Source organism: Amphiprion ocellaris, chromosome 2 (genome assembly GCF_022539595.1).
Source record: "Amphiprion ocellaris isolate individual 3 ecotype Okinawa chromosome 2, ASM2253959v1, whole genome shotgun sequence".
NCBI classification, from domain to species: domain Eukaryota; kingdom Metazoa; phylum Chordata; class Actinopteri; family Pomacentridae; genus Amphiprion; species Amphiprion ocellaris.
In genome coordinates this window covers 17,399,720-17,426,725 of record NC_072767.1, presented here as the reverse complement: position 1 = coordinate 17,426,725, position 27,006 = coordinate 17,399,720, and the positions used below count along the sequence as shown (strand labels likewise).

General features: G+C 38.4%; 3 protein-coding genes across 6 annotated transcripts in view; 2 read left to right on the top strand and 1 right to left on the bottom strand.

The window, feature by feature from the left end:
* The window catches only part of LOC111588464 (phosphatidylinositol 4,5-bisphosphate 3-kinase catalytic subunit alpha isoform-like), a 30,365-nt gene extending 24,649 nt beyond the window's left edge, over positions 1 to 5,716 (top strand). For 2 of the 3 annotated variants that reach the window (XM_035943168.2, XM_023298870.3), the window contains exon 26: positions 112 to 5,716. In XM_035943168.2, coding sequence (XP_035799061.2) covers positions 112 to 219 — 108 coding nt within the window. In that variant the 3' untranslated portion in view covers positions 220 to 5,716. The remainder of the gene's footprint in view (positions 1 to 111) is intronic. The other variant, XR_008603782.1, reaches the window with a different exon arrangement.
* A 386-nt stretch (positions 5,717 to 6,102) lies between these two features.
* kng1 (kininogen 1) lies at positions 6,103 to 15,291 on the bottom strand. Of its 2 annotated transcripts, none has more exons than XM_023298879.3 (9): positions 15,125 to 15,291; positions 14,846 to 14,942; positions 12,774 to 12,902; positions 11,968 to 12,084; positions 11,763 to 11,838; positions 9,435 to 9,604; positions 9,233 to 9,343; positions 9,041 to 9,139; positions 6,103 to 6,928 (listed from the first exon to the last, which is right to left on the bottom strand). In XM_023298879.3, exons 2-9 carry the CDS (start codon positions 14,909 to 14,911, stop codon positions 6,572 to 6,574), a joined length of 1,125 nt encoding a protein of 374 aa, XP_023154647.2. In that variant the 5' UTR covers positions 14,912 to 14,942; positions 15,125 to 15,291; the 3' UTR covers positions 6,103 to 6,571. The 2 variants fall into 2 exon arrangements, with proteins under 2 accessions (XP_023154647.2, XP_023154645.2); XM_023298877.3 differs by having other exon boundaries at positions 14,846 to 14,945; positions 15,125 to 15,290.
* Positions 15,292 to 16,869: 1,578 nt separating this feature from the next.
* lamp3 (lysosomal associated membrane protein 3) lies at positions 16,870 to 26,547 on the top strand. Its single transcript, XM_055004877.1, has 6 exons — positions 16,870 to 16,991; positions 19,346 to 19,462; positions 21,369 to 21,451; positions 21,818 to 21,943; positions 24,132 to 24,204; positions 25,466 to 26,547. Exons 1-6 carry the CDS (start codon positions 16,931 to 16,933, stop codon positions 25,603 to 25,605), a joined length of 600 nt encoding a protein of 199 aa, XP_054860852.1. The 5' UTR covers positions 16,870 to 16,930; the 3' UTR covers positions 25,606 to 26,547.
* Positions 26,548 to 27,006: the final 459 nt, after the last annotated feature.

The window sequence follows — 27,006 nt, the reverse complement described above, 5'->3', positions numbered from 1 at the left end:
ACATCTGTCCTGTTCTTATCATATTTTGTATATTTTGTGTACTGTTTTGTGACTTACACAAGTCCTGAACTGTCATCTTCAGTACCTCTTATCTTCTTCTGCATTGTGCAGGAGGCATTGGACTACTTTATGAAACAGATGAATGATGCTCACCATGGAGGGTGGACCACCAAGATGGACTGGATATTCCACACAATCAGACAGCATGCACTAAACTGATCTCCCGCACACACACAAAATCCACCGTCCCACCGTGGGAATATTTGCTTTGCTCAGCCAGATGCAGCTTAGTCTTTCATGGAGTTTCCCTCTGCCTCCACAAGCCGCTCACTGATGATGGAAGTTTGATGTTTTTCAACAGCATTGTTGTTTTCTTCATTTTCTTGACATCATTATCTGCCTTTTAGTGTGGTCTTGGTGATGCCCTCACACTTATCCTCTGCTTGTTATATACATGAGAGCATCGTCCTTATGTCTCTGTGAAGATGTGTCCTACCTGGCTGATGCTTGTCTCCCTTTCTACTATGCTTCCGCAGTTTTTTCTTCCAAAATGGAACAAACTGGGAAACCGAGGAATTTCTACCCCTATACTTTGCTGCTCTCAGAGGAAAAACAGATTGGACAAAACAACATAAAGAAGATATATGTGCCAAGGTATAAATGTAGCCACAAAGTAAGTTCAACTTGCTACCCTTCTGCTGTATTCGAGCTGCACTGTGGCTCCACCCAGAGAGAAGTTGCTTGGGAAACTTTTGTTTAAATCTTATCACTGTTGAGAAGACAGCGGGCACAAGGAACTGTCTAAATTGTTTGACGTAATAACAGTATTACTCAAATTTGTTTTACTGTACAGGATTACTGGTGTATGGGAGCTTCTATGATGTCTTCCACCATCTTTGCCGTAAAGTTGCCCTTCAGAGATGATTTGACGTCAGCTTTCCCACCTTTTAATTCCTCATGTGAAAAATTTCAAGGCTCAAAAACTGCAGAAGAGTCTTTGGGTTGTTTTGCACAGCTCGACAGTCTCCCACGGCCTCCAAGAAACAGCACTGCACCTTTGGGAAATGGTGGTGCAGCTTTAGACTCTTGCATAAACTTCAGGGTGATGATGCCTCTCCATCAGAAACAGCACTTACCAGAATAATATACAGATTTATTATGACTTTTTAAATTTATTTATGTATCTAGTTTCTTTCAGTTTCCACAAAAGCAAACCCCAACTCTTCAGAAACATGCTATTGTTGGTGTAAATATCTTTGGAATTTCATGTATTTGTGCTGCCTGTTGGCACCTTTTTCTAACTGCCAGGAGCGCAACCACTTCCCCCTGTTTAGCTCATATTAACAGATTAACACTGCTGATGCTTTTTTAGCCTCCGTTTCCTTTTAAGTTATACATCTAATTTGGCCTTATCAGCAGCCCAATTTGTTTCATTGTGGCTATTTTGCAGCCGTACTCAGAATAATTTGTTTAGGGATGTAAAATGGAAAGGGTGAAAGTGCCAATCTCACATTTTATGAATAATGGGACCTATATTAAGCCTCTGGCTGTCTATTTTGTTGGCAAGCAGAGGTCCAGGGGAATGTCACGTCTTCCTCTCGATAAAATGCCTTGGCATCACAGCACAACACTCCACACTGCTAAGCCCCACAAATTCTGCCTAAGCAAGCTGTAGTAAGAAAACCATGATCGCTATATTTAGTCTAAAGGCAGAGTTTGTAGGAAAAGGTAGACTTCATGTTGATGGGTTTTAGCTTATCTCACATTAGAATGTCTTTAAACTGTTGACTCGAGCGCAAAATATATCTCATTATGTGTTTATGACACATTCAGTAAATAATTTTTATCCAGAAGACACTTCACTGAGTCCATAACCCTGACAGTATTTGAGCCATGCTTTCTTTAGTGAGGTGCCATTAAAGTCATGCTGCACACCTCAGCCTCAGTGAAAGTGAAGTTACAGCATCTTAATGAAGCAGCACTGTGGGCGAGCTTTAGTTAAGAGAGCAATTTCAACAATTCTTTTCAGTTTGATTGGATAGATCTAAAGAGGACCTGGCTTCGTAAACGCAGAGCCTTATAGAGCCTCAGATGGGTGACAAATTATTGGAAAAACCTGATCTACCATGTTCTGTCACCAGATAGCAACCCAGCTGAACCCCTATACCAACATCAAAACACCAAACGGGGGAATACCTTTTGGAGGAGTAGTGTTCCATCTCGCCAGTAGAGTTGCAGAGACAGAGAATCAATGCCAAGGTGCATTGAAGCTGTTCTTGTGGCCCAACCTTTTTACTAAGGCAGTTTATGTTGTTTTTGTCTTTAATTTGTCTTCTGTCGTGTATAGGATTGGTTTCCACCTGAACCTCCTACACTTCTACTGTTAGGTCAAGGAGCAGAGAATGATTGTGAAATAAATAAATCAGGCCTTAGCCACATTAGTGTAAACATTTGACAACCTGACACACATTGGAACAGAGTGAGGTTATCTGATCGGCACAATCATGCCATATGATTAATGATTAATTTCTGCATACAACATGAGTCAGGAAGAAAAGAGGGTGAAATTTGATCTGAAAATACTCTTTTACACTTTGTTACATGTATTTGGTATATAGCAAAAGATAAACATGACATCCTAAATGGCAGTAAACAACTTATCAGTTGAACTGAAAAACCCATATGGCGTGCTTCACTAAGGAGAGAACGTGGTATTTTACAAGAAAGACATGTGAATGTGGATATAGCTAGGTCAGGGCTGCACAGTAGCTCAGTGGTTAGCACTGTCGCCTCACAGCTAGAAGATCCCAGAGTGGGCCTGGGATCTTTCTGCATGTTCTCCCTGTGCATGCGTGGGTTTTCTCCGGGTTCCTCCCACAGTCCAAAAACATGCTGAGGTTAATTGGTAACTCTAAATTAGTGTTATTGTTAGTCTCCATATGTATCCCTGTGATAGACTGGTGACCTGTCCAGGTATCCACTGCCTTTACTTTAAGTCATCTGGGATAGACTCCAGCCCCCCACGACCCTAATAAGGATTAAGCGGTGTATAGATAATGGATGGATGGATTGGTTATCCTCTTAGTGATCCTAGAGCTTGAAAGTCTGTGTGTTAAGTCTGAACTTTGCCAGTTAAATTGTTGATTGTATTGAAAAGCCAAAGTTGTGGTCTGCCCACATGTGGTGTCATATTATCACAGCATTAATGTACTTAATGGCAAACATGGACCTTACGTGCGCTCATCGTTTTGCATCAGTCACGTTTTTTCTCTAAAGTCAGATGCAGTGCCATTAAACACACAGTAGGAGCGCTTCTGTCATCCGTTACTCCTTCATTTTCCTAACGTGCCAAATCAGGCATCACTGATGCCTGTGAAAGCTAATGCTGGAGCTGCATCATGCAGAAAGGCATATCATTGATAGAATCTGAAAAAAAAAAAGTTGGAGTATGCACTTAAAAATCTTAGTTCTCAATGCCTTTTTGTCCAGAAAGAAGCAGAAAGTTAGCCTAGTATGCATGTTTCTCAAGATGCATAACCAGTGTGTATGATGTACATTTTGAAGCAGCATTAAGCAGTATGTATGTACAGTGGCAGTTGAATCTCTTTTTCTATTGTAGGCTTCATGTGTGACAAACCTGTAGTGTTGTTATCTTTAATATATATCCTTTCTCATGTATCCTCCAAATGATGTGAGTGTGTTTGTGTGCCCACATGCATTAACTGTCTTTCTGTACGGGTTGCAGAGCTTCATTGGCAGGCCCCAATGAAAACCCACACTATGTTTGTCCATGTGTCTGTGTGTGATGACACTTAGCTATTGCGGTGAGGGTGTCTTTAAATGTTTTGTAAATCTTTAATTTTTTTCCACTGACTGGTTTGTGCCAGAGAAGAAAAACAAAAAATGCTGAAGTTTTTGCATCATTTGAAAGGATACATTCAGAAGGGGAAACTTTTTTCATACATGTGTTGCATATGTTTTACTTGAACTTTCATGAAACGGAACCACAGCTGTATTTTGTTGGTTTAGAGCTGAGATGCTGGGTGCAGTGTCTGTTTAGTAGTGATTGTGAGTGAGCGAGTGTGTTTGTGTATTGTACTGTATGTAAGCACCGAAGGCTGAAGCATTGTGTTCAGGCTTGTTAGTTCAATACCAGTAGTGAATGTTCATGATGCCACAGTCCTACAGTCCTACTTCTTAAATTAATGAAGGACGAATGTGTGCTTGAGGCCAAATTTTTTAGATCATTCGCTGTGACGATTCCCACAGAATTTCATAATCTTCAACCTCAAAATTGTAAGAATGGCGTCCAAAGCCTGCCGTAAATGGCAGTTGTCGCATCTTCCTAAAACATGTTTGTTTCAAAACTCTCCTGATCCCCAGCTTTGATGCTGAAGTGATGCAGGACTTCTGCAGTAACAGCTGCACTAATTTTTCCTCCCTGAAGTAAAGCCTTTAGCGGCACCCACGCTTTGTCGCTCATAACGGTCATGTGGCTCAGCAATAAAAACACATGCTCGGATTTACAAGTCTGCCTATTACAGGATCAGGTAAAGTGGGTTTATCTGTTTTTGTTGCTAAGCCAGCTCAACTGTCAGCAATCAGCAGAAGACTGTGTCACAATTATACAAATTGATTTTATCTGCTAGTTCATTATAATATGTAGAAAAGTTTTGTTGATCGACTGTGTCAAGCCTTATTTGTGTGCAATGAAATACTGAAAAGTTGAACTAAGAGAGGAAGGAAATCTCTTACTTTTGTCCCTGCTATCATTTGATCTGTGCTCTGATTCCAAGACAAACTGGACACAATAACAGGAACACCCAGAAAATGTAATGCGGTTCAGTGCAATATCCATGCAGTAAATGCTGCCTTTGTGAAGCTTCTAGTGTCCTGTTTTAGTGACCGTCAGACGAGTCTGTATTCGAAGGTGTCCATTCCTGCTTCTGTTTGTTCACCTGATGGCCAGGTGTTCATGTTCTTGTGTCCACCACAGATACATGAAGAACACAGCAGAAACATTTTCATCTCTTTATCTTTGTGTAAAACTGTCAAATTCACAGTTCTGTCCTTGTTTAAACACAGAATGTGTTTTTAAAGAGCCATTAAATGGACTGCGAACACAACGGATGTCAAGGGTTTTGAACTCTTCAATTTGCAGAAAAAAAAAATCTGCCTTGGATCAAAGAGAAATCAATTACAATGCTGATGATTTGTAATCCATTTCTAAGCTTCTGGAATGTCCCAAATTTTTGGAAATGTGGACTAAATGGTTTGTGGTGTCATGTTATTTTCAGTATGCAGTACTCTGAACTACATTACATTGCGTCACTAATGTATTTCCGTAACATGCCATGCTGTCAGAACTTTAACCTATACTATGAATGAATGTACAATGGGCCAATGTATTGTTTTTCACAGCCGACCTGCATGAGATTGGGTGAAGATGAATATTCTTCTTGCTACATTTAGTTGTTTTTTTTACGTAGTCTAACAGGCAGCCATACAAATATTTATAAATTAATGCCTTAAGTTTGCTCCCTGTAGTTTCTAGGACAGGTTCACCCTCACAATAACCTGAGTTTTTATTTATAAATGTATATTGTGTTTCGTTTTTGGCTCGCTGGTCACAGAGTAAAGGTTTGTACCCTGACTGACTGACTGACTGGTCATCTGAGTGTTCTGTGAAGATGTACAAATAAATTTGTTAATTATTCACCCAGCTGTGTTTGTTCTTACATGCATCCTCTCTTATTTGTACATCAGGCCTCCTTCTAACACCTGTCCATATTGACGGCTGTAATGTGTAATAAATAGGCTTTTTCTAAAGTTTGTCTCTGCTGTTTCCAACCCGTAGCAACACAAATTCTTGATTTTGCGTTATTTTTCAGTTTCCAGCTGCTGGTTAATCAGGTTGTTTATTCCTTTTTAGAAAGGAGCTTTGTCAAAGGAAGTATTAGGGCACCATGTCAGGGAGAAAACACCCAGAACTCTACCTTTGAATATTGTTTCAGTAGGTGGTTATTGGAAATGTTCAAAGAAAGAAAAGCATTTCAAGGCATTATTGGTGAGCTGCATTTAAATTGACACACAAAACCAGCAAACAGAACACAGTTTTATTTCTCGTTTGAGAGTTTTCCCTTTTGAGAATGACAGATTTCCAGTGTCCCTTTCAGGGGAACTTAATCATCCACTAAGTAGATTTACTCAAAGGAAGCTGAATTACCTAACCACCTAACCAGTAATTAACAGAAGAGCTCTAAAGTTTAGAGTTCTATCATCATTTCAGCCCTTTCTTCCTGTGCTTTCTGAGGAGTTACTGGACTGGAAATTGGCTTGTTTTCCCTTTTCTTCATTTATTACTCAAACTGGTTGTTCTCTTAGCGTAACCATTTGCTTTTATCATTTAAATCTGGTTAACATCCCTGAAGATGATCCCTCCAAAAAGAAATCCCTTTACTGTAGCAGAGAACTTGTCTGCAAAAGAAAAAAAGGGGAAAAAAATGTGTTGGAAGAGCATGACAAGTGAGACTGGTTTTATAACACGAATATGGTTCCCTTGAGGAACGATTTATCCCAGCAGGTCTATGTCACTGAAGACTCCATCTGCTGAAGGCTGTGGGGAAGCCTCCACCGTCGCCTTGGTAGGTGCTGCATCTGGAGCAGGATGGAAAGCTTTCCAGGGCTTGGAGGGGCAGTGGAAGGGGCTGTCATTCACATCCTCTGTGATAGCAAGAACCGAGGCGGTCGGTTTAGGGGCCGTGGTGTCCTCCTCAGAGGACTCCTCTTGGGCCAAAGCTGTGGATGAGGGTGGTGGAGGTGGGGGCGGAGGTGGAGGTGAAGATGAGGGGGCTGAGGGGGCTGAGGGAACGTTGTAGAGAAGGTTTCTGAGTGGAGACCAGCCAGGAGGACGACGCCTGGTGTACAGCTGAGGAGAAGACGTACAACATGTGGGTGAACGAGTAGATTTAAACCTTCCTGATGGACAAAGCCGTTTGCTGAAAGCCTCTTTGATACTTTACAGTTGGAGATTACACTTCTGACATATTATTTTATCTTTCATCAACAGAGTATATGTGCAGCCTGGCTCTTAGGATTGGCTGTGAAGTGTGCGTATTACTCATCATACATTGTAGAAGTGTTATCTTTATTGTAATATTTCACTTTCTGTCTCAAACATGATACATGTGAGATATTATGTTATAAGAACAGTGGTTGAAGAAGTGTTCAGATCCTTCATTTAATTAAAAGTACCAATGCAGCAATGTAAAAATCGCAAAATTACAAGTAAAGCATCAAAAAATGCTACTTGAGTAAAATTGCATTGGTTCTGCAGTTAAAATATTACTGGTTTGGTCCCAGTGGCTGATTTATATGACATCATGACACTATTAATAATGAAGCATGTTACTGTTGTGGCTGCTGAAGGTTTGAACTTCTTTATGACAGTTTTACATACAGACAGGAAAGAAAACACAAAGTGTGATCCACAAATCTGTTTTCAGCTGTTGGGCTGTTTTTTTTGTTTTGTTTTGTTTTGTTTGTTTTGTTGTTGAGATACATTTGAAAATGTATTGAAATGAAACCATCTGACAATTTTAGAGGGGAAAATAATCACTTTGATGGAGCTTTAAACAACTCATAAACCTCTGAAATGTGACCTGACTACTGATTGCTGTTTGGAAAAAGTCACAAGGGTTGGAAATGACTGATTAAATCTTTAACCATGTGTTCAGTTTGAAAATCTTGTTATAGTATCTGTTGGGCTAAATTGTCAATTTTAAAGTAACTAAAGTTGTCAAATAAATGTAGTGAAGTGGGAAATACAGTATTTCATTCTATAGTGGAGTGGAGTGGAAGTATAAAAAAGAACAATATGGAAACACTCTGGTAAAGTATAAGTAAGTCAAAACTGTACTTAAGTAAAGTACTTGACTGATACTTTCTAGCACTGGATCAAGACATCTGATTGCATATTAACTCAACACAGTTGCCTTTCTTGGTCTGTTATGTTAAACCTAATTAATTCTGACTAGCCAGCATGGAGCATGTTGTTTCTTTTCTGAACAGTATGTATAAGGGTTGTAGTGGTTGTAGTTTAAATCTATGTTGAGAAACTTTACAACTAATTAACTTATAGTGAAGATAATTTAATACACCAATGTTTTCTCAGAAATATGACAAAATATTAGACTTGTATGACCAGAGACAGGACTCGAGATTAATGTCAGTGCTGCTAACGGCTGTTTAAGCCTTGTGTCGTCCTGTGGGTCAAAATTGACCCGTTTTAAAGTTTGAAAATGTGAAAAAAAAAATATATATATATTTTCACAGTGAAACTTCCGATGTCCACATTTTCAACATTTTTGGGAAATCTTTGAGAACTTTTGGTGGGAAAAAAAAAATGTTAAAAATGTTTCTTCGAGAACATTCACATAAAAATCAACCAAAATCCAGTGAAATTCACTGGATTTTGGTTGATTTTTATGTGAATGTTCTTAAAGAAAATATTAGAAGTTTTACTGATATATATGGAATCACTTTAGATATTTTTAGGATTTTCTTGGAAGATTTTTACTAATTTTTTGAAAATATTTACAAGAATTTTCTTGCCAAATTTGGGGGATTTAAAAAAAAAAAAAAAAAAACTTTTAAGGGAAATTTTTAAGGAATTATTGGAATTTCCTTCTTGAAGGTTTTGCAAATGTTAAGAAGTGGCCTCACTGCAGCTTTAAAGTGAATTTCACCTTCCAGCTACAACCTCTCTGTGTAACAGCCAAGAACCAGAACTAACCCAGCAGATCTGTTATTTCACAGCATCCCAACACTGACAGCTTTAGTGAGACCAATTCTCTGAATCCAAAGAGAAGCAAACAGTACTGCATTATCACGTAGGGATTGGGGTGACGTCAGAAGGGGCCAGAGCAAGGCAGCATCATGTATCAGCCTTTAGGGTGACATTAGTCTCTGTCCGGTTCATTAATTAGACTTCTAAAACAGACAAAATGTTGACTTTAGTTTTGTGAAATGTGGCTCTCACCATGGGAGGCAGTGCACCTGGTTCACACTCTAAATGGGCCTGTGGGGGCTCAAGTCTCCACGGTGCCACATCCACTGTGGAGTTACAGTTAGCAAACTCCTGCAACACACAAGGCAACCCGGTGAGAAGCACATCAGGTTAAATGAGATCACATCAAGACTTTGCTGATCTGTGTTTCGACTTCATGTTTACCACATTCTCTTCATCGGGGACACACAGCTCGTTCAGGTCTTGATGTTCAGACTTGGCACACTTGGTCTTCCTCATATCAAATCTCAGCTTGAACCTGAAGCCTGCAACCACCTACAGGAAAACACACAGTATGTAGGAGACAAACCAAAGTTTCTAACGTCATCCTCCCTATTTCGTCCTTGTTACTCCACCCAGTCTCTACCTGTCTGGTGGCGTGGCCGATGCTGTTCAGGGTGAACAGGTGAGCAGAATTGGAGATGGAGTTATATTTGGAGATGGAGACATAAAGAGGACTGCTGAGGTCTTCTGAGTTCTCATCAATCTCCACGGGGCAGCCCAAACACTGAGCTTTTTCTGGAACAATGTAATCATCTGGAGAGGAGAAAGATTGTGGTAAACAAAAGAGGTGAATAAGAAGATGTATGAGTGGAAACCCAAAATGCAAGAGACTTGAAGTGCATATTGGAGAAAAAAATCAAGAAAGTATCATGATTATATCACAAAAGCTTATATTTCAATACATGTTTAAGTTTCAGGAAATGTAAGAGATGTATGAGGGAAATGCCATATCTGTAAATGAGGTTAAATAAATAAGCCTGAAAACTATGACGTTATATGTTTAGAAATCCAATAAACTAGTTAAAGAAAGCCACAGCCCCAATATCCCTGTGTATGTGGGTAGATCAGCAAAAGACAAAGTGCATAATGGAACATGTAATAGTTACAAAATTCTGCAATATAATATAATAGCAGGACAGGACAGAAAACATTCACTCTGACAGACATGGAAAAACAGAGTCATACTGTCTTACTCAGAGTTTAGCATGAAGACAAGCTTGTTTATTTTCCGAGAAAACCCGCAAAAACTGTCTTACAAAAGTCCAGACTGCTAAAAACAAGCACATGGATGTACTTTTCCACATTACAAGTCATGACACCCTGTGTCTTTAGGGCCAAACCCAACGGAAGCGAGTTAATACTGTTCTAGAGGGGATAAAATATGCTAATTTCCGTCTCCGTATTTCAATTCTAGAAACCCAATTTGCATGACACACAATTTTAAAAAAATATATTTATCTCATATTGCATATTTCACAGCCCAGTTGAACCTCTGACTGAAGCAAGAAATATTATTAGCTCCTGTCTCTTTGAGCCCCTCCTCCATACAAGTCCACTTTCCTCTGATTGGTCAGCGTCCGGAAGCACCCACAGCTTGTGAGCATCATGGGTTCCAAAACCTAAACTGTAAACCTGAGTAGCTAACATAATTCATTGCTCTTAATTGGAAGTAACGACTAAATCTATTTGTACTTGTTAAAGCCTGACTATGAGTGCAGACATCCACAGCAGCAAAGATTACAGCAATATGTCACTGCTGGGTAAATATTATGCATTTTCCCTGCTTATTGTGAGGCAAAACAACTTTATTCTTTTAGGTACAAGCCATACATAACATATATAAATATATATAAACATTTGTATATTAACCTGAAAATAGGTGTAGATGTAGGAAATGTGCGACGATGTTAACTAAAGTTTAAAACATATGTCGTCTGGAAATATTAAAGGTAACATAGCTTTTAAAATCCTTCTTTTGCCAAATGTCTGTTGACTATATCCCTGTATTGTTAGTTATTTTGTGCTGTCATACAATAAATGCCAATAATACAACTCAAGCGCACTGTTTTGCAAGTACATGTATCTACATTTACCAATATGAAACTTACGCCTTCTTCTCTCAGGGATCATCTTTACATGCATTTACATCATCATTATTTGACAGAAAATAAACAAAAGCATCATATGTGTCCTGAAATATACAAAGAGGTTTTCCAAGCTGAGCTTTGAAGTTGCAAAACATTTTGGAAGTTGGATAGAGAAACATAGAATCTGTTTACTGTCCGCCCACATCAGCCTGATTAGACAAATAGATTAAAGTCCTGACTGTGCCTCTGCCTTTTATGGAGTGATAAGTTAACATTGTGCTTTTCCTATTTGCAGTCAGTGTTGATATATTACACAATCAACCCCATTTTGTTTCCCCTGCACCCACCAGTGCACACTCTCCTGCCTGACTCACTGTTTCCTTAATGAAAAACAGGCTCTTGTCTGATGGTGGGCCACAAGGGACTCCTGCCATAAAAAACGAAACCCTCCATACATGATGAAACCGGGGAACTGTTGATATGACTGGTTTCAGTACCTTTGTCAGTTCATTATATGTGATGAGTCTTTATGGGCCAATTTCCAACATGACAAATGAGGTGACAGGTCTAAATAAGCCACTGGGTTTGCAGTTAATTTCCTAAATGAGGTCCCAAGGTGAAGAGATTTTAAACACAGGTACAAGAGAGACAGATCAGTTTTCTGATCTACGTCTCTGCGAGAAAACAAAATGTTGCATGATTTAATTAGAAATGTTTTGCTGCCAATTCTGCTGCGTGTACTTGTGTAATTAAGTGTTGCAAGCTATAACCTGCTGCTGCCACTTGAATTCTAACGAGATCATTGCGTTCATTCATTCACTCACCGAGCTGACAGTCCACCTGTGTGGTGTCAGCATCCGTCTCTGTCATGAGGACTGTGGCATTGCAGGAAATGGGCTCCTGGAGGAACAACAGGACAGGTGATGTTCCAGATGTTCAGCAGCATAATGTTTTTGTATACTCATGTGTTTACAGCTGAGCTTATTCTTAATATTTTTCAATGAATATCTTTCATTCCATTATGGTCACCTTGCGTCCAGATGGCAAATAGTTACATTCAGTCCAGGGTTTGCTGCTGCCTGCTGCACAGTCGCTCCTCCTGCTGGTGAACTGCAGTGAATACACCGAGTCTGAGCCGTTCTCTGACTGGAGACACACAAACACACACGACTGCTGTGAACCAGAGGCCAAAGGCTCACTGCATGTTTTCCTAGAATTTCTTGGTAATCATCCCAAAGCTTCGGTTCCTGTTGTTTTATCACCTTTCAGCACAGAAATATGCAGACCTTTAAGGAGCAATAGCCACTAAATTAACACACATCTAGTCTTTAGCACAGCGGAATTCAACATATCCGTTGTAAAGTATGGGTAGATAAAATTTTACGTCGTATGTTTCACATTCACTCTATTATTTATGCACTAAATTTCTACACATGTATCTGACAAGTAGCGGTTAATGTGGGGAGCACTGAATCATCTCATAAAATCTTAATGCATTGTCGCAAGAGTTAGTCAGGAATGAAAAAAGTTCATTAATACTTGATTTTTTGCCTGATTTGCAGCGTCTGTGTAAATGTCTAATGAAAGACAGACGTCATATCAAGGAGAGCACTGATGAACTTCCTCACACATTACATAGTCAGTTATAGCAAACACTGTATTCATGGGAACTGTATTTCCTCATTCATACAGGTTTGACAGCAGCTGTATGTGGAGTAGTTAAACTCGCTTACACCTGCAGTCAGCACAGCAACCCTGCATAAGCAAACAATAAAAACCTACATTAAATTTTGAGGAAGTTGGAGAGGGATACGCTGTTTTTGCCGTCACTGTACCTTGCTGGCTGTCAGTGTCTGATAGACGGCCAGCTTGTGTCCAGTGGTTAACCTCTCATTGAACTTGGTCACTGCGCTGTTGATGGCCATCTCCACTGAGGGGTCATCACAGAAGATCAGGACGCCCGGCTGGAAAGGAGAAGAAAAGATAGAAAGATGACCGATGACAAACTCCCAGCACTGTTGGGACTCTTGATAAAAATACTGATAGTTGTATCTCTATGGGTCTTTTTAGATAATCATCCTTCAGGGAAACTGCAAACGGCATACAGCCATACTACTGTTCAAATGTTTGGGGTCACCCAGGCAATTTCATGTTTTCCATGAAAACTCACACTTTTATTCATGTGCTAACATAGTTACACAAGGGTTTTCTAATCATCAATTAGCCTTTCAACACCATTAGCTAACACAATGTAGCATTAGAACACAGGAGTGATGGTTGCTGGAAATGTTCCTCTGTACCCCTATGGAGATATTCCATTAATAATCATCTGTTTCCAGCTAGAATAGTCATTTACCACATTAACAATGTCTGGACTGCATTTCTGATTTAATCGAGTGCCAAATTCTTGGATTATTTTTGATAGTCTGGCACTTGTTACTCAATTTATCCACAGATCAAATGCTGTGATGCTTTGTTATAGATAAGCTGCAGTAAATGAAGCAGTTAAACTTGACATTAAACCGCTCACCTGTTAATTGATTAGCATTAGTTAAATGCTATAATGTTTTATATGTAATGCTAACACTTTGAAAGGGCAGGTTTGCTTCACAGGTATTTATCTTTTGATACTTTAAGGTCACATTTACTGCAAATGACCATATCTCGGACTTGTCGAGCCCACGGCCCGATGTCAAAAAGCACAAATTTTCCCGCACAGGTGAAATACTTCAATTAAAACTATTACACTTCCCATACAAACCCATGCTTAAACGCCTTGATATATATATGGAATTGTTCTACTTAAGAAAAAGCAAGTTTAAATACCTCATTTTAAAGGGTGTGGGAATGAGATATTATTTAATTTGGAATGAAAATAAAAGGACTCTGTAAGCAGGGCAAAGTCTGCTTTAGTCAAGCTTTAAAATGACACATGATGATTAAAATCTACTGCTGTCAGATGATCACTTTGGTGACCAAGAAGTGCAAATGAGCAGTTTATTCAAGTACTGCTGTTTTACTAATTGTGAGATATTATTCTATATGCTTAGGAGCTCTTATTTATGCTACTTCTACTCTCGTACCATTTGATTTAAGACAGAAACAGTGAACACTAACTGAACTGACAGTGTTTAGCTCGTACCATTTCACACAAAGCACATGATCAGCTAATAATAAACAGGATAATTTAGACCATTTTAATGCAGCAAAAACATCATCTACATATTTACTTTTTAAATCTATAATTCTCAATATTTGAAACAATTTTCTCTGCATACATCTGATACTTTATGATATAATGGTGTGTTTGAATCTTCGAAGACTCTACTTTACTGTTTTGTATTTAACTGGTTCTAGAATATTGAGCTGAATATTACCTGTAAATGAAAAATACTAGGAGTCTATTTTATCTAATTTACCCAGTGTTGTTTCTGCAGGTATTCCTACAACCGAAACAGACTTTGCAAACTAAGATGTGGAAGTCAGAAACAGCACTCACTGCTCTGAGCTCATGGTAATAACTGAAGCAGACTCAGACGAGCATTTACACATTTTTATCAGCACAGAGCTTCTCTAATTTGGATTTTGGTTGTTGAACAGTGAGAACAATATTCAAAGACTTCAGTGAATCACTCAGAAACCTTAAAAGTGAGCAGCATGTGTCTCTCACACACCCAGAGAAAATGGTACTCTCACATTATCCAGTCTGCATGGTTGGTACTTTAATTTTTAATACTTTTAGCTGATTATACTTCAGTATTTAAGTACAGGATCATGACTGAACACTGAATACTTCTTCTACCGTTGCGGCGACAACTTAGCAGCCACATAGTTCCTCTCACTGTCATCTAGGTTTTAATTCCAGACAAGCAGCTTGGAGTTCTGGTTTCTGATACTTCTTCTTTACCTGGCTGAAGACTGAGCTGTGGAGGCACAGCAGGCCCAGCACACACAGCCCCACTCCACTCCTCATTGTCTGATCCTGATGGACTTTTGGCTCTTTTCTGCTGCAAGAAAAACACTCACAGTTATGCAAAGAAATCTAAGTGCATTTCATGTCCAAATAACCTCCCAGTACTGCCAGTATTAGCTGGATCAATCTCAGATTTGTGACTGAAAAAGAAATATTTTCAACCTTTCCAAACAAATTCTTTCATAATATGAAGGTTTGTGCATTGCTTCTTACAGCTTCTGAATGTGGAGGCCTGCTTGTTGATCCTGCTGGGCTCCAAGAGGAAAAGCTCGACTCCTCTTCGCTCAGGGACGGACGACCGAGTGAAGATCACCCGAAACTGTAGGTAGGAATCCTGAGGAACACGATGACACACAGATCGACACACACACAGAGGACAGGAGGGCACAGAGGACACACACTGCTCACAACACTCAGTCGGTAAAAGGAGAGTAAATGTTTGCTCTCTTGTTTGCCCTCCTACCTGTCGAGTCAATACAACAGTCGGTATCTGAGAGAGAAACAGAATTAAAGATGTAACTGCTTCCCTCGTCGTGCTCAGAGACCCTGACATGGACACACACTCACACACTGAATCATGCAACGTAGAGGTGATTTGCACTCATTGTGGCAGCAGAAATGTCCCCTCTGGACATGTTTAGGGGTCACTTTGTGTGTGTGTGGTCAGTGTTTTGTGTGTGTTTTAACTGGTACTTTGTCCCTGTTGACCTTTAGTCCAAACCACTGATTTCCTCACTGCTGGTCTGTGAAATAAGGTGAAATGTGCTCAGACGTTGCTCTCGTATAAATATAGCCCTCAGACATGGTGTTCGTGTTGTCTGTGTGCGATTTCAATGATACACAACTTAACCTGTGCAAAGATGGCAAAATCAAATTTCCTATATATCCTTGGCTTGACATTTGCTCTGTTACACTCTGTTATACTCCATTCATGCAAAAATATGAAGAGGATTTATCAAAGCACAATTCTGCCCTCTTGTGGGTATATTTGAGTACAAGCACAAACCCACAAGGGGTCCACAAGTGAATTATTTATCGTGGCAAGATGCTTAACAGGAGAAGAAAGTAGGAAACATATCTCCCTCTGATCTTTGCATTTTAAAAAAATATATATATTAATTATCATTTTTTCTTCATCAGGACTTGAATAAATTTTCAGATTAAACAAATAAAACACATTTTGTTAAAGTCACTGTTTGAGTTTAATGGAATTGTGTGTCCTCTTCCTCCTCACCGCCTTCTGTCTTCTGCTGCCTGAAGCTCTGAGCTGTTCTTTCTGATCATGGATGCTCCTCCTTTCATTTTTGATTATGACTCACTCGCTAATCTGAAACTGAAGTGAACTAAAAGGTGTTACATTACCAGTAAAAAAATTACAACTCTCAGCCAGGAAGTTTTATTCAATTATCAGTCAAGTTATAAAATTGTTGTGTTTTATTATTAAGTCTTCAACCAAGTTAAGTGACAGTTTTATTACACATTCAGTCATTATGATGTTTTCAGTAAACTGTCACACTATTAGAAGCTACAAGATTCCTAGTACATGATTTGTTTATTAATTTTTTAATTTAAACTGCTGTTGCTCTGGTATTTTGTGTGTGTGATGGCTGTTAACGATAAGAAACCATTAATATAACATTTAATATAACATGCAGGTGTAACATTCCTGATGTGAACTATGTGTTGTCATCGTACTTTAGATGTGTAGTGAAGAATCCAGTATTGAATTTAAGCTGGAATCATTTTTACTATTGTGGTATGTTTTCACTGAGTAAAAAAGATGTTTGCCTCTGATTCAGCGGCTGAGAAACTCCACAGTTTCTCTGTCAAAGTGACTTTTTTCCCGTCAGAGGCGTCAGTGCTGAGAGGCAGTGGTCTGTGTGCTGCCTACTATGACAATCCTCTTCCTCTGTACGCCTCATGTTGGTGTTTAGGTGTTCAACAGTTTCACATTTAAACCACAGCTGCTGCTGTCTGGCTGCACTCAGTAGCATTACTCTGCTCGACTATTTTCTAACTATGGTGCTGGAAAATCACATCGGTGGATGGTCTGTTTTCTTTCTAGCTGCTTTTATTCCAGGTAAGTTTGATAATATTCAAATTTCATTTCAGCCTCATCAGATAACTGACTCTAAACTGGCTCAACAGGTTGTGTTTTGTCTCTTTTCTGTAATTAAAACACTATCAACAGTATTTGGAAAACACATTTTAGTGAACAGTAAGTTTCCACACCCCTTTTACCCATTGTAGTTTGTGTGAGGATGCAGCTTTTAGGACCGCTAAAAAAACATAATCATCACAGATTCATACTTACATGATACCCTGCAGCATCAGCTCAATATTTATTTTATAGTGCTGTTATAATTTCTCTCTAAAGAGTAATATTTCCCTATAACTTTCCTATTTGCTGTAACTGCCCCTGTTATTATAAATGCCATATATGAGGCTGTACTGTTTCCTCTCCCACACAATGATCGTTGCTTTAGTGGTCTTTTGTGGTCACACATTTGTCATTTTTCTCACTCTGTGGTTTAAGCAAACACATGGTATGAATGTGAGCAGAGCAGTTTCACATGTAGCGTTGCATTAATGCCACTAGTCATTGAAAATTAAGCTGTTTTAGAGAGGAGCACTGTGTCAAAAAAAGGGAACATTTAATAAAATGTAAGTTTTACAACAGCAGTGGTCTTCAAGTTGTACTTTTTATGTTAAAGTACTGTTGACCATGGTCTAGACAGCTTTGTTTTACTTTATGATTATTTATCCTTATGGGACAATTGCAGTCATGACTTCAGACCAAAAATACAAGATGCTATTTTTCAGTTCACTTCAGTTTTTGCTACATTTAATATTCCAAGTGGCAGCTACCATATAGCCCCCCCCAAAAAATCCTACTTAATAGAAAAATACCCTTAGATGCACGAGTGATTGGACCCTACACTCTTCCATAAGTAGGTCAAAAATGACCTGTATAAGAATCTATGTTTTTATGTCATTTTTGTCATTTTGGTTCAGAATAATCATTTGTATTAATGTTTGTATTATATTTTTGATCACACAAGAATGATTTCATGTTCAAAATATGTTTATTTTGAACTTTATAACAGATTTTGAACACAGAACAGCAATAGAAGAATGTCAACCTCTATTTTGTTGCCATTTTTCCACTCCTTTCCTCCAACTGTTGCTGCTCTCCGTCCCTCCAAGTTCGTGCACTACATCACCTTTTGATATCATGAGTGATAAAGAGCTTGGGGTAGTAATACAAATATCACAATTTCTTTAAAGGTATAAAAGGTAACTTAAAAATTAAAATGGAATGTTATCAAAACATTTTTTTAGGAATAACTGGTAAACAAAATGACAAAACTTTTCATTACAAAGATATTGCAAGAAAACAACCTCACTGGACTCATTTATGCATCTAAGGGTTGAGTGCTTGCAGCAGAATATACTTAACGTAATAAAGTAAAAATACATTTACCAATAAGGTGAAGCGTCAGTGAATCAGCAGCATGTTACTGTTGTAGCTGCTGCAGGTTTGAACTTCTTCATATCCAGTTTTGTTTGCAGAGACAACAGATAAATGTGAGGACTCATCACATGATTAATGACAGAGGAAAGAAGAAAAAACCTCCTAATGCACAAATCTGTTTTCAGTTCAATTCAATTCATTTTTCCCCTAACTTTGGCGCTTAGAGATCCAGTACCTGTTTGGTGAGATGCAGGATCGTCTGAACGTTTACTGAAATCAAACCATGTGAGAAGTTCAGGGGGAACTCCTACACACCTGAAATGTGATCCTGGCTACACACCGCTTTATGTAAGAAGCAAAAAAGACTGGAAACCCCTGGTTTAATCTGTAAATATGTGTTGCATTTCAAAAGTGTGTTATATTACTCACTGTGTAAAATCTGCATCTTAAAAGTAACTAAAGCCGTCAGATAAATGTAATGAAGTAGAAAGTACAATACTAATCTCTGAAATGTACTGGAGTGGAAGCATAAGGTAGCTTATATTGGAAATACTCACATACAAGTACCACAAAACTATTTCAGAGCTTGAGTAAATGTTAGTTACCACTGGTCTTCTAAAAACTTTATATTCTCTGGAACTTCAACATCAACTAAGGCATGTCCCCCTAATTTGGTGACTTTGACTTTTAAAAGGGCTCTGTGTCAAAGTCCTCAATGTTCTGTGCTCCAATGGAGAATATTTCTGACCAAACTTGTGTTAGATAGTTAGATTGTTGGTTTTGTGCCATAAAACAAGCTGCAATTTTCTCAGCAAAAATGTGTCCAGTGTCAGAGTATTAGCTACCAAAGGATTACCAGAAGTAACCGTGTATTCATTTTTGAATGCTGTCGGTGTCTCTAAGAAATAAAAAAAGTAATAGACCAGACATTTAGACTGACAGACCTCATCCTCCACCAGGACTCCACCTCCAGAGACATGGCAGCTCCTTCCTGCCTTCTTCTGACTCTGAGTTGTCCTCTGAGGCTCAGATCTACCAGCCAGTCCTGCAGCCCTCTGAGAAGCCTCCATCCACAGGTACACAAACACAGCAACAGAGTTAATACAGAACATAAACACAAATGAACTACAAAAGCATCACTTTTGTAGTCTATCTATCGAAAAGGGAATCCCAAAGACATTGAAACAATGACACAAAAATCAATGGAATCTCAGGAAGCTGCTGTGCTGTAAAAGAGCATATTTGAAAGTGAAACTACGTAGCTTTGTTTAGATGGTTAGCAGTGTGACCTCAGGGCTGTGGGCTTTGAAATCAGTCCACATCATGGCTGAGGTGCAATAGGAGCTTTTTAGTTTTTACGTGAAGGTTACACTGTATATGAAGGGTGTGGAAGCAGCATGGTCTAACCCACTTTCTGTAGTTTTTGAGAAAAATGGGTTCAAAGTTTCAAGAATGGTCTAACATTCAAGCACCACTGTAATGCTATATTTGGGTTGTGGGTTCGACCACTTTGCCACTAAAATCTAGAATATAAAATATTACAGAAATGATATAAAACTCTATTTAGATTTTTTGTGGGTTAGACCACTCTGTCTTTAATCCCCCATACATTAATCACCATCAAGGTAACAGGTCAAGTATTTAGAAGACATTACATAAACCTGAACTGTATTCTGTAATCAATGATAAGAAGAGAATAACAATGACAGAGACCCCTCATTTTCATGTTTTCATGTTCAGTTGTTGTAAGACATATATGACTGTATAAAAGTTATCTGGAAAGTAAATTTATTGAACTTATATATGCTCCATCAGTGGGCAGAAATGAAATCTTTACCTAAAACAAAAGCTGGATTAGTATGTAACATATTGAGGGGGATGGAGCATACCACAGTAATTCAGAGGCAGGGGACACCTGGACAGGTCACCAGTCTATCACAAGGCTACATGTAGAGACAAACAATCACACTCACATTCACACCTACGGACAATTAAGAGTCACCAGTTAACCTCAGCATGTTTTTGGACTGTGGGGGGAAGCAGGAGAAAACCCATGAGTGTACAAGGAGAACATACAAACTCCATGCAGAAAGATCCAAACGCGAACCGGAGATCTTCTCACTGCAAAGTGACAGTGCTAATCACTCTGCAGCTCCTGGATGTTTCCTTATGAATCTTAACTTGAATCAATTTAAGGCGTCATGAAAACTGTGCAGACAGATGCAACAAGAAACTAACTACCATTTAAAAATTTGGGGTCGCTTAGAAATGTTGTTATTTTTGAAAGAAAAGCAGTTTTTTTCAATAAAGATAACTTTGAATTACTCAGAATTACAGTCTAGACATTGTTAATGTGGTAAATGACTATTCTAGCTGAAAACAGCTGATTTTAATGGAATATCTCCATAGGGGTACAGAGGAACATTTCCAGCAACCATCACTCCTGTGTTCTAATGCTACATTGTGTTAGCTAATGGTGTTGAAAAGCTGATTGATGATTAGAAAACACTTGTGCAATTATGTTAACACATGAATAAAAATGTGTGTTTTCATGGAAAACATGAAATTGTCTGGGTGACCCCAAACTTTTGAACGGTCGTGTATGATAAAGTATTTGATCATTACAAGGTTTATCTTTTTCATATTTAAAGAAAAATAAGATTGCACAAACAGGATACATCACCAGGACATTAACCTTAATGTATTTTATGAAGATTCAAGTGTTTGCATAACAGTTAGATTACTTTTATTTAATATCAAGTTTTAAATTGAGGGGATTGATTCAGAGGCGTGATAAAATCAGTGAGCATATCCTTTCATTTTGCTTATTAGAATTCACAGAGAACTAATTCAGACAAGACAGTTGACTACCAATGAAAGAGACCAACTACAGGAGTTGGAACTTACAGATTACGTTGCCCTCTTGAAACAAAACTCACATTACTTTTCCTAACTGACTGCATGTGTTTGTTTTGTGTGCAGGAACCTACTTACTGAATAACCGTGTTGGGAAACCCTGTATCAAAGCCACGATGGGAGCGGAGTACATCATCACAGAGAAGAAGGTCAGAAGCTCAACTGGCTCAGCACTCAGTGTGTGAATCTGTCAGTGTTGGTCATTATGAGTGGGCATCCTGTGTGTTTGGCTCACTGCACATCAGTGCAATTTTCTGTTTTAATCTGCACTTTTTGCATAAAATCTGTTTGTATCAGCAGCTTTCAGTGAGATGTCACAAGTTAGTTTCACTGATTAAATTGTAGAAATGTACAACCACCATCAGCTTTAATTAGTTTAATGAAAGCCCGGCCGGGATCATACACAGAGGAAAGCATTTGGTTGTGCTTGTATTTAGTGCACAAGTCAAAGAAGAAAGCAAGGAGAGATAATGACCTATAGGAACTAAATATAAACGTCTGCTGTGTTCACTCAGAAAACCTGGTATTTCAACCTGGACCCCTCCAGTGTTATCATCAGTGGTAGCTGTGGCGAAGAAGCTGCTGTTCTGTCTCTCTTGCTGCCAGACAAGGCTGCCGGGCTGCAGTTCACCTTCAGAAAGGTATCACACTTTAATCAACATGCCACATGTGTGTATTTCTGTGTCAGGTTTGAATGTTCCTCCTGGATCTGTGTGGGTTTCCTCCACGCTCTAATCACAATCAGGTCTGATTTGTCCATACTTGTGATGTGTTAGACCTGCTAGAGACTGATGACCTGTTTGGAAGTAATCTGCCTCTTGCCCAGAAATGTAACACCTTATATGTTCCTGTAATACTAAAATAAAAAGATAACTCAGGTCTGTCATTATTGCAGAGGCGAAAAAACATAAACACAAATTACATGTGTGCAAAGGCAGCACAGGATACAATGCATCAGGCTAATTACATACATCATTTAGACGTACATGCGTGATCCTGCAGTGGGTGATGGGAAGCTGGACTCTATCCCTGCTGACACTGTACAAGAGGAGTCAGACTGATTACACTTTAAGTTAAAAAAAAGTTCAGCCAAAAATAGCAGAAAAACAGACACAGAGTGAGAAAAATTTCCATCCATCCATTATCTATACATTGCTTAATTATTATAAGGGTCGTGGGGGGCTGGAGTCTATCCCAGCTGACTTAAAGTGAAGACAGGGGACACCTGGACAGGTCACCAGTCCATCACAGGGCTACGTATAGAGACAAACAATCACACTCACATTCACACCTACGGACAATTCAGAATCATCAATTAACCTCAGCATGTTTTTTTTCTGATTGACAATCAAACTTGTGACCACTGAGAAAATCGAGTACTTTAAAAACAGTCAGTTTAACTGTAAGCACTTTATGGCAGGCTCTGCCCAGAAAGCACTGTACTAAAATAATAGAACTTAAAGGTAGTTTTAACTCAGCCAGAATTCATTTATCATCATTGTCTTTGTTTTTACTATGTTGTTTTTTATACGTCTGTAAACCTGTATGTTTTTCTTTTATGTTTGGGACAATGGATGGAAATTAGCCTTGTGCCAAATCCGGCTTTTTTTTTTTTTTTTTTTTTAACCACAACCTTGTGTAAACTGAAGAGATTGTACATTCATTAATATGCACTGTCCAGTCCAAATAAAGAAATGAAATGGACTGTGGGAGGAAGCCAGAGAACCCAGAGAAAACCCACGCATGCACACGTAGAACATGGAAACTCCATGCAGAAAGATCCCATGCAGGCCGGGACACGAACTGGGGATCTTTTGGCTGTAAGGCAACGGTGCTAACGCACTGAGACACTGTGCAACCCTCAGAAAAATATAAAAAAAGTATTCACTGTAAGTAACTGTATTAACTAGAATCAAAATTTTCACAGTGAGACCACAGAAGAAGAACCAGTTTTTCAAAGAAGCCTTTAAGGTGCCATCAAAAATGGTTCCTCTATGAACGGTGCTCCAAAATAGATTCTTTAAGGAGCCATTTTCAGGACAGTTCTTTCTGGACCTTCCCGGTTCTATTTTTAAAACAGGACTTGAGAGACTTGCTCATTTTAGGGGGAAGAAAATTAAGTGTAAGAATGTGCAACATTGCTGTGTTCCTGTGTGTCCATTAGAACTCATTTAATATCTCTAGGTTGTGGGTTGTTAATCAGACACAATGCAGTTCAAAATGTTTAGCATCTCTGTTTTCTGATGTTTTATAGACTAAACATTTAATAATTAACACAAAAATAACCTGCAGATTAACCAATAATTAAATTTTTAGCTGCAGCTCTATTTTTATGTGATTACCTGCTGCATAACCAAATCATTCCAACAAATATGAAGAACCTTTAGTACTTTAAAGAACCACATGAAGTCCACGCAGAGTCATCAGTTAAATAGAGGATCTTTTATTGGTGATGGTGCTTTGGAGAAACAGAAAGCCTCCTGAAGAACCAATATTTTTGTAAGAGAAGGTTTTCTGCTAATAGAAAGTTTGAAATACATGGAAAAGAAAAACATTTTGTTTTTGGTCATCACTTAATAGGACATGTTGCAATATCAAGGTGAAAACTGGCATTTTATTGGGAAGAAAACTTTTAACTTTGTGTTTTGCTCTTTAAAGAAACCAAACAGTCTCTGACATGCAGACTATCTGTCTCTAGCAATTTCATGTCATTGCAACATGATCTATTTCAGGAATTCCAGGGTTCACATTTACATCAAAATGTTCACAACAAATGGTGAAATATGTTTATTTCTTACTCAGCTCTATTGTCTGTGCTTTTGTCCCCAGGAAAACAACTTTTTCTACGTCACCAATCTGACTGCTCACCTGTCTCCTCAGCCGGTCTGCCAGGGATGTGCCGGTAAGAACAGACAGACAGACAGACAGACAGACAGACAGACAGACAGACAGACAGACAGACAGACAGACAGACAGACAGAGGGTAGATAGTATAAACAGTAGTTGGTATTTTTGATCTGTAAAAAATACCCTGAAAACATTGACAATGTAACTCTGCCTGTCTTCCGCCTTCTTCCCAACAGTTAAGACTTACTCAGGTTTGATCACTCATAAGAAGCTGTTCACAGCTGCTAACAGTCAAAGCTTCAAGTGTAAATCTGTGAATCTGCTTTTGATGTCGACTGAACTGAAGATCAAGCTGGTTCCTCTGCAGATGCAGGCGTTCAGCGTTCCCATAGCAGGCTATGGACCAGGTGACTGAACTAATCTGGGCTATTTTCTCAGTTGCAAGTAAATCAGCACGTTTAGATGAGCTAAATGTCTACACCAGATAGCAATTATTCTGACAGATCAAAGAAATCAAAGCAGATACATTAAAAGCTAAATATGTGGATCAAGAACATTATTTTGATTTGAAACCCTTACCAATGCTGCTATGCACTGATGGAATAAAAAAAACCCTCCCTCCATACTATGTTTCATCCAATACAATAATTTTCTCAATACAGTATATTACTTTTATTCTTCATGTCAGCATATTCTATTTTTAATTGCATTTTAGCCTATTTTAACTGCTACATAGCTGCTACTACTAATCTACAGTTGTTGCTACTGCTCTATGTGACTTTGAATTGCCCCCAGGGGTCAAATATTTTGAATTGAATTGAAATTAAGTCAAAATGAGGAAATACATAATCAGGTGCTCTTCACAGATAGGACCATTGGTCAAGGTCTTTTGTGTTGTTTGGCACTCGAAAAAGCATCAAAAACACTCTGATTTAAAATATAAAAATCCTTTATAAATACTGAAGCATTTGGCCTCAGACAGTAAACTCATTAGGCAGAATTCTTCTAATGTGTCATATAATATCTGATGTCTGCCTCTTGAAAAACACTGATAGAAAACTTAAAAACAGCACATTCTCTCTGACGACCAGCCCAGATGTGTGATAAACTGTCCTTGAGACTTTGTTTAGGCCCAGTGAGAATCCACTAAAGGTTTATTAATACTGTGCAGACTAATAAAATCAGTAGACCTACTGTATAAACTCATTCCAAACTTTGCATGAACATAAAAACAGTATTTCTTCCAACAAGTTTTCTTCATATATAAATCTAATCAAGACTTTGAATTTTGCTCCTCTCCTGTCTTTTTGTTCCAGAGGTGGAGTGTTGGGCAGATTTTAACAAGAGACTTATTCCCACCATCTTGGGGGCCACAGTGGTGGGTTTATTACTGATAGCTGCACTGACCTCCCTGTTCATCAGAGATCGACGCAGACATGGATATGAACGACTCTGAGCTCACTGTGAAACTGGATGGAGATTTACTCCCTCTAAAATAATATTCACTGTTACAAATATCTCAGTTATTTTCTCCTCAACCTGTATTTGACTTTGTATTTCACAACTGATAATAGAAAGCAGAAATCTAATGTCTGATATTCAAATTTTAAATGCAAAACATATAGTTTCACTTACTTGTTGGTTTATTATTTCAATAACTTTTAAAATTTCTTGTCTGTGCAAGAATTATGTTGCTGAAATTCAGTGTATCATTAATGACTTTTGATAGCTGCTGTTTGTTATAATATCCTGATTTGCTATATATTTAACAGTTCAAGCACAAAGACATTTCACGTTTGATTCAGTTTTGATTTCAATTATGGACAAACGGCCACATGATCACAATATATAAATATCGGGTGCAGTTATGTTGCTGGTGGAATTAATTATCCCACCCTCTGTTAATTAATATTCTTGGTTTTATTTAACAGAACTAACAACTACTAGCAATATTGTTATTACTGATTACAAAAACAAAGAAAATACTTAAAATAAATACAATTAATTATGTGTTGCTCCAGTAAAAATAATAACTGTTGTTTATATGCTTTTCTATCATTGTTGGAATATGATGACATTTCAGACATACATGCTTCAGCTGTGACATGCTCAAGTTACAGGATTACGCTGCAGCTGCTGCTATTACTGAGTACTGAAAATCTAGTTTTACCTTCTGTGCCACTGCAACGTGCAAAAACCTGCAGAACAATCAAGCCTGACTCATTTTTGTCCCCAGGGCAGTGCAGGTTTCTAATTTCATCTCAGATGGCTTCATTATTTTACAAACTTTGCCTTTTAATGATTTTTTTGATTATTATTTTCCAAGTTCCTTATTTGCGTGCCGACATCTTTTATTGTCTTACTCTGTTGCAATGTAAATAAGGCCTTTGTTCCTCAATGTGCTCCATTTCTAAATAAAAATGTAATGAATGAAAAAGTGAATATAATTGTTTAAGGCATGTGCTGAAACTTTAACTTGTTTTTCAAAATTATAGTATTATTTTACAAGTCACTGTCATTGTTTTTATAAAATCAGATGAAAGGTCTCATTTCTGCGATGATTCCTGAGCTGCTGTCTGTCAGAGGAGGTTTCCCCCCTGCTGGTCATGTCTGGTAACTGCAGCTTCCTCCCCGCCTCATTTTCCCTCCTTCTCATTGGCTGTCCACACTACGAGTCCTTGGAAGGGTCATAAATAAGAAAGACGAAAAATAATAGGTTTTGACAGTGATTTTGTCGCGTATATAACATTTTAAATGTCCCAAAAGCACCCCTTGGTCCACGTCCATTGTACTGCAACCTTTGGAAAATAAACAAACCGTATATGAGCAGTTTATAAATTACCGCTTCGCTTTTCCT

Bases quoted from the DNA above. Each gene is read 5' to 3' on its own strand.
- kng1 (XM_023298879.3), bottom strand. From the start codon at position 14,911: ATGAGGAGTGGAGTGGGGCTGTGTGTGCTGGGCCTGCTGTGCCTCCAC. The intron at 12,085-12,773 runs GTACAGTGACGG...GTGTGTCTCCAG, and splicing joins AGACACTGACAGCCAGCAAG to TCAGAGAACGGCTCAGACTC. The intron at 6,929-9,040 runs GTGAGAGCCACA...TCTTCTCCTCAG, and splicing joins CAGGTGCACTGCCTCCCATG to CTGTACACCAGGCGTCGTCC.
- lamp3 (XM_055004877.1), top strand. From the start codon at position 16,931: ATGGTGCTGGAAAATCACATCGGTGGATGGTCTGTTTTCTTTCTAGCT. The intron at 16,992-19,345 runs GTAAGTTTGATA...ATCCTCCACCAG, and splicing joins TCTAGCTGCTTTTATTCCAG to GACTCCACCTCCAGAGACAT. The intron at 24,205-25,465 runs GTAAGAACAGAC...TTTTTGTTCCAG, and splicing joins GGTCTGCCAGGGATGTGCCG to AGGTGGAGTGTTGGGCAGAT.